General features: G+C 47.0%; 1 protein-coding gene across 2 annotated transcripts; it reads right to left on the bottom strand.

The window, feature by feature from the left end:
• Positions 1-2,487: 2,487 nt before the first annotated feature.
• On the bottom strand, positions 2,488-14,619 carry LOC310816358 (biotin-dependent 3-methylcrotonyl-coenzyme A carboxylase beta1 subunit). Of its 2 annotated transcripts, none has more exons than XM_083686513.1 (13): positions 14,576-14,619; positions 13,658-13,960; positions 13,281-13,477; positions 10,818-10,996; positions 10,314-10,394; positions 9,608-9,786; positions 5,380-5,578; positions 5,185-5,276; positions 4,625-4,781; positions 3,998-4,120; positions 3,397-3,521; positions 3,140-3,221; positions 2,488-3,006 (listed from the first exon to the last, which is right to left on the bottom strand). In XM_083686513.1, exons 1-13 carry the CDS (start codon positions 14,593-14,595, stop codon positions 2,920-2,922), a joined length of 1,824 nt encoding a protein of 607 aa, XP_083542639.1. In that variant the 5' UTR covers positions 14,596-14,619; the 3' UTR covers positions 2,488-2,919. The 2 variants fall into 2 exon arrangements, with proteins under 2 accessions (XP_083542639.1, XP_083542640.1); XM_083686514.1 differs by lacking the exon at positions 14,576-14,619 and adding an exon at positions 14,452-14,548.
• Between the last annotated feature and the right edge of the window lie 381 nt (positions 14,620-15,000).

Raw genomic sequence — 15,000 nt, forward strand, 5'->3', positions numbered from 1 at the left:
GTTAGGGTCAGGGTTAGCTACTGCTAACGTTAGGGTTAGCTACTGCTAACGTTAGGGTCAGGGTTAGCTACTGCTAACGTTAGGGTCAGGGTTAGCTACTGCTAACGTTAGGGTCAGGGTTAGCTACTGCTACTAACGTTCTATTACACTCAAGTTCTTTTCCTTCTGGATACAAACAAGAAACGAAAGACGCAAACTTACCATGTTGTCAAAGATGTTGTCACCGAACAGTCTGAAATAAATACATTCCTAACTCCAACAGTCTCAAATAAATACATTTGAAAATGTTAAATCGTTTGTTTGGGTTTTTTTACGCTGCTGAAACAAACCGACTCAAAGACGATGATAATACTTGATATTACTGCGCATGCGTCACATTCAGCTGAAATGCATTGCAATAGCAGTTGGTAACCACGGGAGGGCGCCATCACCACGGCCTTCTACCAGGGCTTTGTTCAATACTCGACTGAATTAAAAGCGTTAGGGTTAGGGTTAGCTACTGCTAACGTTAGGGTTAGCTACTGCTAACGTTAGGGTCAGGGTTAGCTACTGCTAACGTTAGGGTCAGGGTTAGCTACTGCTAACGTTAGGGTTAGCTACTGCTAACGTTAGGGTCAGGGTTAGCTACTGCTAACGTTAGGGTTAGCTACTGCTAACGTTAGGGTTAGCTACTGCTAACGTTAGGGTCAGGGTTAGCTACTGCTAACGTTAGGGTTAGCTACTGCTAACGTTAGGGTCAGGGTTAGCTACTGCTACTAACGTTCTATTACACTCAAGTTCTTTTCCTTCTGGATACAAACAAGAAACGTAAGACGTAAACTTACCATGTTGTCAAAGATGTTGTCACCGAACAGTCTGAAATAAATACATTCCTAACTCCAACAGTCTCAAATAAATACATTCCTAACTCCAACAGTCTCAAATAAATACATTTGTAACTCCAACAGTATCAAATAAATACATTCCTAACTCCAACAGTCTCAAATAAATACATTTGAATGTTAAATCGTTTGTTTGTTTGTTTTTACGCTGCTGAAACAAACCGACTCAAAGACGATAATACTTTAAATTACTGCGCATGCGTCACATTCAGCTGAAATGCATTGCAATACCAGATGTAAACACGGGAGGGCGCCATCACCACGGCCTTCCACCAGGGCTTTGTTCAATACTCGACTGAATTAAAAGAAGAAAAAGTTTTGACACGCACTCCTCATGATGTAAATACATTTTTTTTTTTAATTTTCTAGTGTATCACCACTTCTGGTTTGGTGGTGGGCTAACAGTCAGAAGATGTTGGAAACATTCCTCTTAGATTCTGGTCCATGATGACATGATTGTGATGTGTTTACATGATCTTTGACATGATTTATTTTCTATCATTGTTTTATAGTTCTGAAATAACATGTGAAACCATTTCATGGCTCACTATTCTTTAGAAGTTTCTTTTGATCTTTTGAGATCTACATCTGACACAGGGTCACTGAGGAGTGACCCACACAGCCAAATTTGAAAAACCCTGGGAAATCTACCCATATCTGACCCATTTCCTTGACAAATGGACACCAGAAATACATATTCATCGATCGCCCAGTGTGGCAGAGATGTCTAATCCCAGTATGATTTCAAAAAGAAACTTTGATACACAAGGTTTTCTACATGAACTGTGTCAATGTGATCTACCCAGTGTTTCCTATGTTCCTGATGCTGAGTTGGCATTGTTCCTGTTTATTTCTGTGGCAGATGAGCATGCTCCAGTTAAAAAGTTGAGAATAGAAGATGGAGACAATTTATGGTTCTCTTCTGAGCTCTTAGAATGAATGTATCTTAAAAGAGATCCGAACAGTCTATTAGAAATATATTCCTAACCCTAACAGTCTCAAATAAATACATTCCTAACCCTAACAGTCCCATAGGAATAAAAAAAAAAATTTAAACTTTTTTTTTACGCTGCTGAAACAATCCGGAGTGCCAGATGTGTGCACTTTCCTTTATCCAGCACTTTATTTCCAGCACTTAAAATAAAATGAATACCTACCTCATGACCTCATGGGTTTTTGAAGCTGAATGTTATCTCCAACAAAGGGCCACCCTGGCTCTAACCCTGACTCGGGCACTGACCTTGACCTAACCCTAACCCTTAACCCAAACCTTGACCCGAACCTCAACCCTAACCTTAACCCTAACCTCAACCCAAACCCAAACCCTAATCCTAACTCTAACCCTAACCCTCTGGTACCCTAACCCTAACTCTAACCCTAACCTCAACCCAAACCCAAACCCTAATCCTAACTCTAACCCTAACCCTCTGGTACCCTAACCCTAACCCACTCAGGAACACTTCTAGAACGCATATCAGGTGAGTTTGAGTGTAAAGCGATGTCTTAGCAAATGTTGTTAGATATTTCCTGCGGCCAGACGCCTCAGAGTACCCAATCTGCTCTGTTTAGGACACGTAATGGACTGTACACAACTAGTTTTCAAAGATTTCAATTGCTATGACATCACTTTTATTCATACCTGACAAAATTGGAGTATCAATACTACAGCATGTATGTAGCATTAGCAAAACATAAGCACAGCATAGGCAGAAGGAAGACACATTTCAAACTTCTGTAGTTTTATTTACATGATGCGTTTTCTACTACTTTTATACAAATAAAAACAGTCACATGATGAATCAACAGCGATTCTAACATTCGTTATGAAAGCGATTAATTCCTCTGAAAAACACGTTTGTCAAAAGCTGATGGTTCCTCTCTGGTGATGAAGACATTCAGTCATGATGTCACCAGTAAGGGTTAGGGTTGTGGTTGGGGTTAGGGTTAGTAAGGCAAATTGGCAATTTACTTTGGTGTGGTGTGGTGTGGTGTGGTGTGTGTGTGTGTGTGTGTGTGTGTGTGGGGGGGGGGGTAGTTGTTAGATTCGGAGTAGAGGAGAGCGGAGTTTCTCTGAGGACAGCTGGTACTGCTGCTGTTTGATGATCTCCAGACAATCAGTCAGCACCTGGAGACACACACACACACACACACAGGTATATTCTTAAGGCCAGGTGTGTGTGTGTGTGTGTGTGTGTGTGTGTGTGTGTGTGTGTGTGTGTACCTATGTGTGTGGTGTGTGTGCGTGTGTGTGTGTGTACCTTCCTGGTGTCCTGAGGTAGAATAACTCCGTCGTCCCAGAGTCTGCCGGAAGAGAAGAATGCAGAACTCTCCTCCTCCAATCTACACACACACATACACACACACACACACACACACACACACACGTTAACCAATAAGAACTCTCCTCCTCCAGTTGTAGTTGTACCATACATGTATGAATCTTCTGGAGGGTGTGTGTGTGTATGTCTGTGTGTATGTCTGTGTGTATGTCTGTGTGTGTGTGTGTGTCTCTCACCTCTTATTGACCTTAGCAACCTCCTCCTCCTCGGTTACCATGGCGGCTGAGTAACCGGGGGCGACCAGAGACACTCTGGCGTTGGGCCACAGGAACAGGAAGTTGGGGTCGAACGCCCGGCTGCACTGGAGGTCAGAGGTCAAACATCACATGACTGGAGGTCAGTTTGGAAAGCTCCCCAGTTTGTTACCACTGGATGACATCACAAACATAAATGTTAATAATCATAATAATAATCATAATAATAATCATAATAATTTATTTATTTTGTTTTCTCAAAGACCCTACGTTCCATGACACACAGACACAGACACACACACACACACACTCAGACACACACACTCACAGACACACACACACAGACACACACACTCACTCACACACTCAGACACTAACAGACACACACACACACACTCACTCACAGACACACACACTCACAGACACACACACACACACACACACACACACTCACTTACACACAGGGTTAACAAGTCAAACAAAAGCCCAGTCAGTAAAAACAATTTTCAGGCTTCAGTTAAACACCACTGAGGATGACATCATATGGACATGTGACCACAGCAGGAAGTGTCGTTCCACCAACCATGGCGTAGCTGTCAGCGCCGTGGCAACCTCCGATGACGATGGTAACCTTGGGGACGGACGCACATGCCACCGCTGACATCATCGACCCCTGGGCCTTCAGTGTGTTGCTGTTGGTGTCGGCCTACCACACACAGGTACACACACACACATACACACACACACACACACATATATATATACATACACACACACACACACACACACACACACACACACACACACACACACACAGACATACACACACACACACACACCAGTTTGAGGCGTGAGGGTGGTCTGTACCTGTGTGTGTGTGTGTGTGAGTGTGTGTGTGTGTGTGTACCTGTGTGTGTGTGTGTGTTCCTGTGTGTACCTGTGTGTGGGTGTACCTGTGTGTGTCTGTGTGTACCTGTGTGTGTGTGTGTGTGTTCCTGTGTGTACCTGTGTGTGTGTACCTGTGTGTACGTGGTGTGTGTGTACCTGTGTGTACCTTTGTGTGTGTACCTGTGTGTGTGTACCTGTGTGTGTACCTGTGTGTACCTGTGTGTGTGTGTGTGCGTACCTGTGTGTGTGTGTGTGTGTGTGTACCTGTGTGTGTGTGTGCGTACCTGTGTGTGTGTGTGTGTGTGTGTGTGTGTGTGTGTACCTGTGTGTGTGTGTGTGTGGGGGGGGGTCCGGGGGAGGTGTTCTGGAGGAAGAGGAGGGGGACGTCCCTCTGGTCACAAAGCTGCACGAAGTGACTTCCTTTCAGGGACGCGGCGACGCTCAGCGCCCCGTTGCTAGCCACCACGCCCACCAGGTGCCTGTAGCATAGCATAGTCAGAGGAGAGTTAACCTGTAGCGTAGCATAGCATAGTCAGAGGAGAGTTAACCTGTAGCATAGCATAGTCAGAGGAGAGTTAACCTGTAGCATAGCATAGTCAGAGGAGAGTTAACCTGTAGCATAGCATAGTCAGAGGAGAGTTAACCTGTAGCATAGCATAGTCAGAGGAGAGTTAACCTGTAGCATAGCATAGTCAGAGAAGAGTTAACCTGTAGCATAGCATAGTCAGAGGAGAGTTAACCTGTAGCATAGCATAGTCAGAGGAGAGTTAACCTGTAGCATAGCATAGTCAGAGGAGCGTTAACCCGTAGCATAGCATAGTCAGAGGAGAGTTAACCTGTAGCATAGCATACTAGCATAGTGTGTGTTTGTGTGTGTCTCACCCCTCTATCCGGGCGAACCCAGTGACCAGCGTCGTTCCATATCGAGCCTTGAACTCTTGGAACCTGCTGCCATCTGTCAGTCTACTCACAATCTGACAACAACAACAACATCAACAACAACAACATCAACATGTACCCGAAGAGTCAAAACATTTCACGTGTGTGTGTCTGTGTGTGTGTGTGTGTTAACCTCACCAGTTTGACGTCCAACGTATGCTTGTAGTCCTTTGGTGCCAGTCCCATCAGTTCCTCTGGGTTGTGTAGCGGCTCCTCCCCCCCCTCACCCAGCCCCTCCCCCCCCGGCAGGGCAAAGTTCAGGGTGGAGATTATGTTTCTGGTGGTTTCAAACGCCTCCGTCTCCACCGACGCAAAATGGTCGACACAACCGCTGACTCTACAAGCACAGGGTTAGGGTTGTTGTTATTGAATTTATTGAACCTTTATTTCTACAGGTTGTGGGTTGGGTGTGTGGGTGGTTGGGTGGGTTGGGTGGTTGGGTGTGTGTGTGTTAGAGGGTGTTAGAGGGTGTTAGAGGGTGTTAGAGCAGTGGTTCCCAAACCCCCTGAGACCCTCTCCATCCTACTGAGGACCCCCAGCACCACAGACAGCTCACTACAATGGTTGTGTTTGTAATTCTGCTGCATAAACAAAAAGTAAACACACATATATACATAATACACATAAATTATAAATATATGAGACAGAATATCCAATAATTCCTGCTTTTTATTTGGATTTCAAACAGGTGATCAGCTTTTTAATCATGGCCTCAATTTTGTCCCGCACATTGAATATCGTCGCTGAGAGGCCCTGTAGTCTGAGATTCAGTTCATTCAGGCGAGTAAAAATATCCCCAAATAGGCCAACCTTGTGAGCCACTCATCGTCATGCAACTTGTCCGACAAATGAAAAGGTGGTCAATGAAGAACATTTTAAGCTCGTCTTTCAATTCAGAAAACCGTGCCAAAACGTTCCCCCTTGATAGCCACAGGACTTCAGTATGGAGTAACAGCGTTAAATGATCGCTGCCCATTTCATTGCATAAGGCGGAAAAAAGGTGTGAGTTCAGGGTCCTTGCTTTAACAAAGTTCACCATTTTCCCCGTACTATTCAACACTTCAGTCAGGCTGTCAGGCATTCCCTTGGCAGCAAGCACTTCTCTGTGGATGCTGCAGTGTACCCAAGTGGCATTGGGGGAAACTGCTTGCACTTGAGTGACTACTCCGCTGTGTCTCCCCGTCATGGCTTTTGGGTTAGGGTTAGGGTTAGGGTTAACCATCTGTACAGATTCCAACACATTTGGTCCACGTAAGTTCATGTGATGTTATAAAGCTGTCTAGTAGTCCAAAAATGTTCTGCCCAGTTGTCCTGGTTTCCAGCGGTTTGCAGAAGAGGATGTCTTCTTGAATAGATCCCCCATGAATACACCTGACCTATACCAATAGCTGAGACAGGCCCGCTACATCAGTTGATTCGTCCAACTGTAATGCATAGAATTCACTGGCTTGTATGCAAAGTAGTAGCTGTTTCAAAACGTCTGCTGACATGTCACTGATGCGTCGTGACACAGTGTTGTCTGATGAAGGCATCTTCCGAAAAGTCCGTTTGGCCTTTTCCCCCAACATCTTCTCAGCCATGTCCATAGCAGTGGGGACAATGAGGTCCTCCACAATAGTGTGAGGCTTGCCTGACTTAGCCACTCTATAACTGACCATGTAAGACGTTTCTGTCGCTGTTAGACATTCCTTGGTGTTAGAAAGTTGTCTCAATTGGCGCTCAAAAAACTGCTGTGGCTTGTTTTTCAAATGGTCATGTATCGTTTCTAAATGTCTGCGCAAGAGCGAAGGTTTCAAACCGTTATTAGACAGCAGGGGTCTGGTATTTTCCTGGGGCAGGGGTCTGGTGTTTTCCTGGGGCAGGGGTCTGGTGTTTTCCTGGGGCAGGGGTCTGGTGTTTTCCTGGGGCAGGGGTCTGGTATTTTCCTGAGGCAGGGGTCTGGTGTTTTCCTGGGGCAGGGGTCTGGTGTTTTCCTGGGGAAGGGGTCTAGTGTTTTCCTGGGGCAGGGGTCTGGTATTTTCCTGGGGCAGGAGTCCGGTGTTTTCCTGGGGCAGGGGTCTGGTATTTTCCTGGGGCAGGGGTCTGGTGTTTTCCTGGGGCAGGGGTCTGGTATTTTCCTGGGGCAGGAGTCCGGTGTTTTCCTGGGGCAGGGGTCTGGTGTTTTCCTGGGGCAGGGGTCTGTGGCTCTTGGGCTGCTTCGTCATCACTGTCCATATTGGTGGCAGCTTGGCTAGCAGCACCAGTAGAGCGACAGCATCAGAACTGGTGGTCATACCTGGATGACCTGAGCAGCTGCTCCCAACAGCAGGGGCTTCATCTGTAGTACCAGTACAATCTTCTGTTGCCACTCTGGGTGTGGGGCTGAACTTTTTTTTATCCATTTATCCATTTTTTTCTTTTTTCTTCCCACAAATTAGCGGTGTAAAACAAGCTTTCATGTCAGGGATGAAGAGCATGTAGAACGGCAATTTTGTATTCCTTGGCGTGAGAGCATAAACACTGTTGTGATTGGTCAAGAGGTGTCTGCTCTCGTGCACTCATAGGCACAGGAAGATATTCACGCTAAATTTAAGAATATAAAAAATAGAATATGCTACAGCAGTTAAAGTCCATACATTACTTGTTACAGAGGGCATCAGCTGATGCAAGGTTACACCGTGTGTGTGTGTGTGTGTGTGTGTTTGTGTGTGTGTGTGTGTGCGCGTGCGTGCGTGCGTGCGAGAGAGAGAGACAGAGAGAGAGTGAAATGACAGAGAGTGAATGAGACGAAGTGAGAGAATACTTCCATCACACCACATCTAATCAATGATTAACAGAACCAAAAGAGAAACTTAAATGTAGCGATTCAAGGTTACAATTGTGGCTTTTGCACGGCAGCAGCCCTCACTCAAGATGCCTTCCCATGTGCCTACATGCACTCTACCTAACCCTAACCCTAACCCTCACTCAAGATGCCTTCCCATGTGCCTACATGCACTCTACCTAACCCTAACCCTAACCCTAACTCAAGATGCCTTCCCATGCGCCTACATGCACTCTACCTAACCCTAACCCTCACTCAAGATGCCTTCCCATGCGCCTACATGCACTCTGTCTAACCCTAACCCTCACTCAAGATGCCTTCCCATGCGCCTACATGCACTCTATCGCCAAAATAATTGTCATTTAAAAATTAAACCAGTGGTGATCAGATTGTTCAGTTAGTATTTATGACTTTTCAATTTTTCTTATTTTCTTTCTTATTTTCATTTTCTTATTTAACATAATTAATGGATTGTGTAGGCGGGATTATGTTAAGGCAACATTCGAGAAATACGTTCCAGCTAAATTTAACGACCCTGCGTGATTCACACTGTTGGTTATTTTGTAGCCTAATTGATATTCTATGAACATGATCCCTTCCATATTAGACATTGTGATCATATTATTCTGTTGGATCGGGTGCATACATTTATTTTTGGTACTGAGACTGCAGTCGGTTATTCAACAGGACTGTTGAAGGTAAATCACACATTTATTTTGCGTACCCCCTAGATCGATCCACATACCCCCGGGGGTACAAGTACCCCACTTTGACAATAGTGGTGTTAGAGTGTGTTAGTGTGTATTAAAGGGTGTTAGAGGGTGTTAGAGGGTGTTAGAGTGTGTTAAAGTGTGTTAGAGGGTGTAAGAGTGTGTTAGAGGGTGTAAGAGGGTGTTAAAGTGTGTTAGAGGGTGTTAGAGGGTGTAAGAGTGTGTTAAAGTGTGTTAGAGGGTGTAAGAGGGTGTTAGAGGGTGTTAGAGGGTGTTAGAGTGTGTTAGAGGGTGTTAGAGGGTGTTAGAGGGTGTTAGAGGGTGTTAGAGTGTGTTAAAGTGTGTTAGAGGGTGTTAGAGGGTGTTAGAGGGTGTTAGAGGGTGTTAAAGTGTGTTAGAGGTTGTTAGAGGGTGTTAAAGTGTGTTAGAGGGTGTTAAAGTGTGTTAGAGGGTGTTAGAGGGTGTAAGAGGGTGTAAGAGGGTGTTAGAGGGTGTTAAAGTGTGTTAGAGGTTGTTAGAGGGTGTTAAAGTGTGTTAGAGGGTGTTAGAGGGTGTTAGAGGGTGTTAGTGTGTATTAAAGTGTGTTAGAGGGTGTTAGAGGGTGTTAGAGTGTGTTAGAGGGTGTTAGAGGGTGTTAGAGGGTGTAAGAGGGTGTAAGAGGGTGTTAGAGGGTGTTAGAGTGTGTTAGGGGTTAGGGACTAGGGTTTAGGGTTTAGGGGTTAGGGACTAGGGGTTAGGGAATGGATGGATGGATGGATAGATAGACAGATAGATACTGTAGATAGCCAATCCCCTCAGGCCTACAGAGAAGGTTTGAGGGGCACTCCCCCCTCCTCCCTCCCCCCCCCCTTACCCAGCGTGCAGTGTGGCCCCCCCCAGCTCCTCAGGCGTCACCTCCTCCCCCGTCGCTGCTCTGACCAGTGGTGGTCCGCCCAGGAACACGCTTCCGATGCCATGGACCATCACCGCTTCTTCTGCCATGGTGGGGATGTATGCGCCCCCCGCAGTGCACGACCCGCACACTACCGCCACCTACATGACGGGAGGGGTACTGCATCCATTAGGGGCTAGGGGTTAGGGGCTAGGGGCTAGGGGTTAGGGACTCCTAAAGACCTCTTCACCCCCACTACCCCCCTGTACAAGTTTCTCTCCTGTTAATATAAAAAAATATATAAATAAATAAATAAAATTAAAAAATCCTTCTTCTAGCATTGTGACTGCCTATGGCCCTAACCCTGGTCCTAGCATAGATTACTTTATCTTATGATGACTGATGGATAGATGATTCACTTACTTAAGAGGTATCTTCATGGCAGACATGATAGCTAGCCCCCCCCCCCCCCCCCCCACGTGAGGTATCTTCATGGCATGCATGATAGCCAGCCCCCCCCCCCGCCCCCACCTGAGGTATCTTCATGGCATGCATGATAGCCAGCCCCCCCCCCCCGCCCCCACCTGAGGTATCTTCATGGCATGCATGATAGCCAGCCCCCCCCCCCGCCCCCACCTGAGGTATCTTCATGGCAGACATGATAGCCAGCCCCCCCCCCCGCCCCCACCTGAGGTATCTTCATGGCAGACATGATGGCCTCGTTGTAGAAGGTCCGCCCCCCTTGGTTCTTATCAGGGAAGATCTCAGACTGCGGGAACAATCGACATCGTAGAGGTGAACAGAAGTGACATCGTAGGCGGAGTCACAGGACAGGCATCATTATCATCATTATCATCATAATTATAATTAGCATTATTATTATCATGATGACTAATATCATTATTATTATCATAATTAATATCATGATCATTATTATTATCATTATTATTATCATGATCATTATTATTATCATGATCATTATTATTATCATTATTATCATTATTAATATCATGATCATTATTAATATCATTATTATCATTATTAATATAGTGATCATTATTATTATCATTATTATCATTATGTTGTTATTGTGTTGTTATTCTATTATTATTATTATTATTATTATTATTATTACTATTGTTATTATTCTCTTTATTGTAATTATAGTTCTGGTTGTAGTTTTCATTCTGACCTGCAGGGGGAGGTAGGCGCCGCCACTGTCCACCAGGTAGACGCATGGCAGTCTGTTCTGCCTAGCAACATCCTGTGCCCGAAGCTGCTTCTTCACCGTGATTGGATAAGCTGTACCGCCCTTCACTGTGGCATCGTTGGCGATGAACACACACCACAAGCCGTTAATCCTCCCTATACCTGGGGAGGGAGGGTAAGGCGGGGGGGGAGGGGGGGCGGTGGAGTTAGAGGGAGAGAGGGTTGATCATCACCACCACCTTCACCACCATCATCATCACTATCACCACCACCATCATCACCACCTCCACCATCATCACCACCATCACCATCATCACCACCACCACCACCACCATCACCATCATCACCTCCACCATCACCATCATCACCATCATCATCATCATCACCACCATCATCATCACCACGAACGTCATCACCATCATCATCACGATCACCATCATCATCATCATCACCACCACCATCACCATCACCACCACTACCAACATCATCTCCACCACCACCACCATCACCACCATTACCACCACCACTAAAACCTTCCAGAAGAACCAGAGACATACGTCACAGCTGGAGGAAGGTAATGTTCTATATTCCATCTCTCCAATCTACAGGAGTGGCTACTAGGGACTAGGGACTAGGGGTTGGGGACTAGGGGTTAGGGGTTGGGGACTAGGGGTTAGGGACTAGGGACTAGGGGTTAGGGGTTGGGGACTAGGGGTTAGGGACTAGGGGTTAGGGGTTGGGGACTAGGGATTAGGGGTTGGGGACTAGGGGTTAGGAACTAGGGGTTTGGGACTAGGAACTAGGGGTTAGGAACTAGGGACTAGGGGTTAGAGAGTAGGAACTAGGGGTTTGGGACTAGGGGTTAGGGACTAGGGGTTAGGGGCTAGGAACTAGGGGTTAGGGTACCTGTCAGACAGCCAGCGTTGGGGATGTCTCCGTAGGGGAGGCCGGCTAGGGGCTTGGGACTAGGGGTTAGGGACTAGGGGCTAGGAACTAGGGACTAGGGGCTTGGGACTAGGGGTTAGGTACTAGAGGCTAGGGACTAGGGGTTAGGGACTAGGAACTAGGGGTTATGGACTAGGGGCTAGGGGTTAGGGACTAGGGGTTAGGGGATAGGGGTTAGGTACTAGAGGCTAGGGACTAGGGGTTAGGGACTAGGAACTAGGGGTTATGGACTAGGGGCTAGGGGTTAGGGGATAGGGACTAAGAACCAGGGACTAGGGGTTAGGGACTAGGGTTAGAGACTAGGGGCTAGGAACTAACCACTTATCCTGTGTGGCGAACATCACAGCGACAGCACGCTCCTGTAGATTCTTCCTCTACAACATCAGAAGGATACGTCCATTCCTCACCAGAGAAGCAGCATAACTTTTGGTCCAAACACTTGATCTCTCGCCTTGACTACTGCAACACACTCTTGGCCGGTCTCCCTGCCTCCTCCATCAGGCCTCTGCAGCTCATCCAGAACGCTGCTGCCTGTCTGGTGTTCAATCTCCCCAAATTCTCCTATGTCACCCCCCTCCTCCGCACCCTTCACCGGCTCCCAGTAGCAGCTCGCATCAGATTCAAGACCCTGGTGCTTGCCTACCGGGCGGCAAAGGGAACAGCCCCTCCCTACTTGCAAGCAATGGTCAGCCCCCACACCCCCCCGGCCTGATCACTCCGCTTTTCCACCTCGGCTGCCCGCCTGGCACCACTGCCTCTACGTGGATGCAGCAGCCGTGCTACTCGGTCACAGCTTTTCACTGTCCTGGCGACCCGCTGATGGAACGAGCTTCTCACTGCTGTCAGGACTTTAGAGTCACTACCAATCTAACCCTAACCCCTGTACTAACCCTAACCCTAAAGACCTCTTCACACCCACTACCCCCCTGTACTAACCCTAACCCTAGCCCTAGAGACCTCTTCACCCCCACTACCCCCCTGTACTAGCCCTAGCCCTAACCCTAACCCCTAACCCTGGTCTGAGCATAGATTACTTTATCTTATGATGACTGATGGATAGATGATTCACTTACTTAAACAAATGTATTTGTTGTAAGTCGCTTTGGATAAAGACGTCTGCATACATGTAAATGTAAATGTAATGTAACTAGGGGTTAGGGACTAGGGGTTAGGGACTAGGAGTTGGGGACTAAGAACCAGGGACCAGGAGTTAGGGACTAGGAGTTTGGGACTAGGGGCTAGAGACTAGGGGTTATGGACTAGGGGCTAGGGGATAGGGACTAGGGGCTAGGGTTAGGGACTAGGAACTTGGGACTAGGGGCTAGAGACTAGGGACTAGGAGTTAGGGACTAGGGGCTAGAGACTAGGGCTAGAGACTAGGGGCAAGGGGTTAGAGACTAGAGGTTAGGGACTAGGGGCTATGGACTAGGAACTACAGACTAAGGGCTAGGGCTAGGGACGAGGGGCTAGGGTTAGGGACTAGGGGTTAGGGTTGGGGTACCTGTTAGACAGCCAGCGTTGGGGATGTCTCCGTAGGGGAGGCCCAGGCCGGCGAGGGGCGACAGCTCCAGGAAGTCGTCATCGTCCAGCAGAAGGCGGAGGCGGTCCTGCACCAGCAGCTTCCTGTTCCTGCCGGTGTGTCTGGAGACGGCCTCATCCCCGCCCCCCCGCATCACCTGACCTCTGTACAGCTGGTACCTGGGGGAGGAGGGGGGAGGGAGGGGGGGGTTGGAACACTGCTGACTGACAGACTGTGATGTGTGATGACAGATTAGGCAGCTCTACCTCTGGCTCTGGTGTTAGGGGTTAGGTGTTAGGGGCTAGGGACTAGAGACTAGGGGTTAGGGACTAGGGGCTAGGGACTAGGGTTAGGCCTACCTCTCCTGGCAGGCCAGGCTGTTCTGCAGGTTCTGTTCATAGACGTGTTGGTAAACAGGCAGCAGAGGTTTCTCTAAAACAGGAAATGCACTTGGCAGCTTCCTGTTCCTGCGCGCGCTGCCGCTCATCAGCCGCTCCACCGGGGGGAGGAGCCGGGTCAGAGGTCGCCATCGGCCCGGCCATGATGTCACGGAGTGTAAACAGCGCTGGGGACGGCCGTGCGGCGTGTGTGTGTGTGTGTGGTCAACCGTCCGAGGCAAGGAGGTGTATGCTGGAGGAAGTCTCCCATTGGTCCGCAAACTCCTGACAGGAAATACAACAAGAAACAGTGTCTCACACACACACACACACACAAGTGCTGCTTAGGCAGTTTTGGGTGTTGATTGATGGAGGACCTCGTTGGTGAAGGATGTGATTGTTTCTCCTGATAAGTATTGATGTTTGTATTTAAGTGTGTTGTTGTAGAGATGTTGATGACAGGATGCAGCTGCAGAAGAGGTCTGGGTCTCAGTGGGTTTTACACTCTAACATACACACCACTGTCATTTTTAGACGTCATAAATCACCAAATTGCTGGTTTTAAATAACTGCTTATACACTACTGTTTCTAAGAAGAAAATCCCGACAGTTTTCGGCAGTAAGTGTCAGGATAAGATGAATCAACAGATAAACACTATTTCGCATTATTTGGGATATTTTGAAATGCAGCAGATTGCGAAGACTCGTCTCCGTTGGACCAGTGTTGTTGAGTTGACCTGACTACTATGTGTGCCAAAGGTCAACAACGGATTTACATTTCAGTCTGTCTTTCTTTCGGTCTTTCTTTCGGTCTTTCTTTCTGACAGTCACTTTAACACCGATACCAGCGAACGGAACCGTAAACACGCCATCGCTCAGTACTCGAACCGGCAGCCTTACCGTGAGATGCAGCTGTACATGACGGCTGGCCGGTGCCCGTTCAGTGTCACATGAAACAATATCCGACTGAAAACCAAAACAATGGTTCCGTGTAGCTCGTCGGTGAACGGCCCAACCAGGCCGCTAGGCGGCGCTGTTGGCCAAGCAGAGAGCTGACAGGCACAGTGGCTGTCTGACACCCCACATTTCAATGTACAATTTTTTTTTAAATTATTATTTCATAGTATATTGTTATCTTATGTTATAGTATAGTTATCTTATGTTATAGTATAGTAATATTATGTTATAGTATAGTTATATTATGTTATAGTATAGTTATATTAAATTATAGTATAGTTATCTTATATGTTATGTTATAGTAGAGTTATAGTTATATTATGTTATAGTATAGTAATATTAAGTTATAGTATAGTTATATTAAATTA

The sequence above is a fragment of the Argentina silus genome (genome assembly GCF_951799395.1).
Source record: "Argentina silus genome assembly, chromosome: 15".
Lineage (NCBI taxonomy): Eukaryota > Metazoa > Chordata > Actinopteri > Argentiniformes > Argentinidae > Argentina > Argentina silus.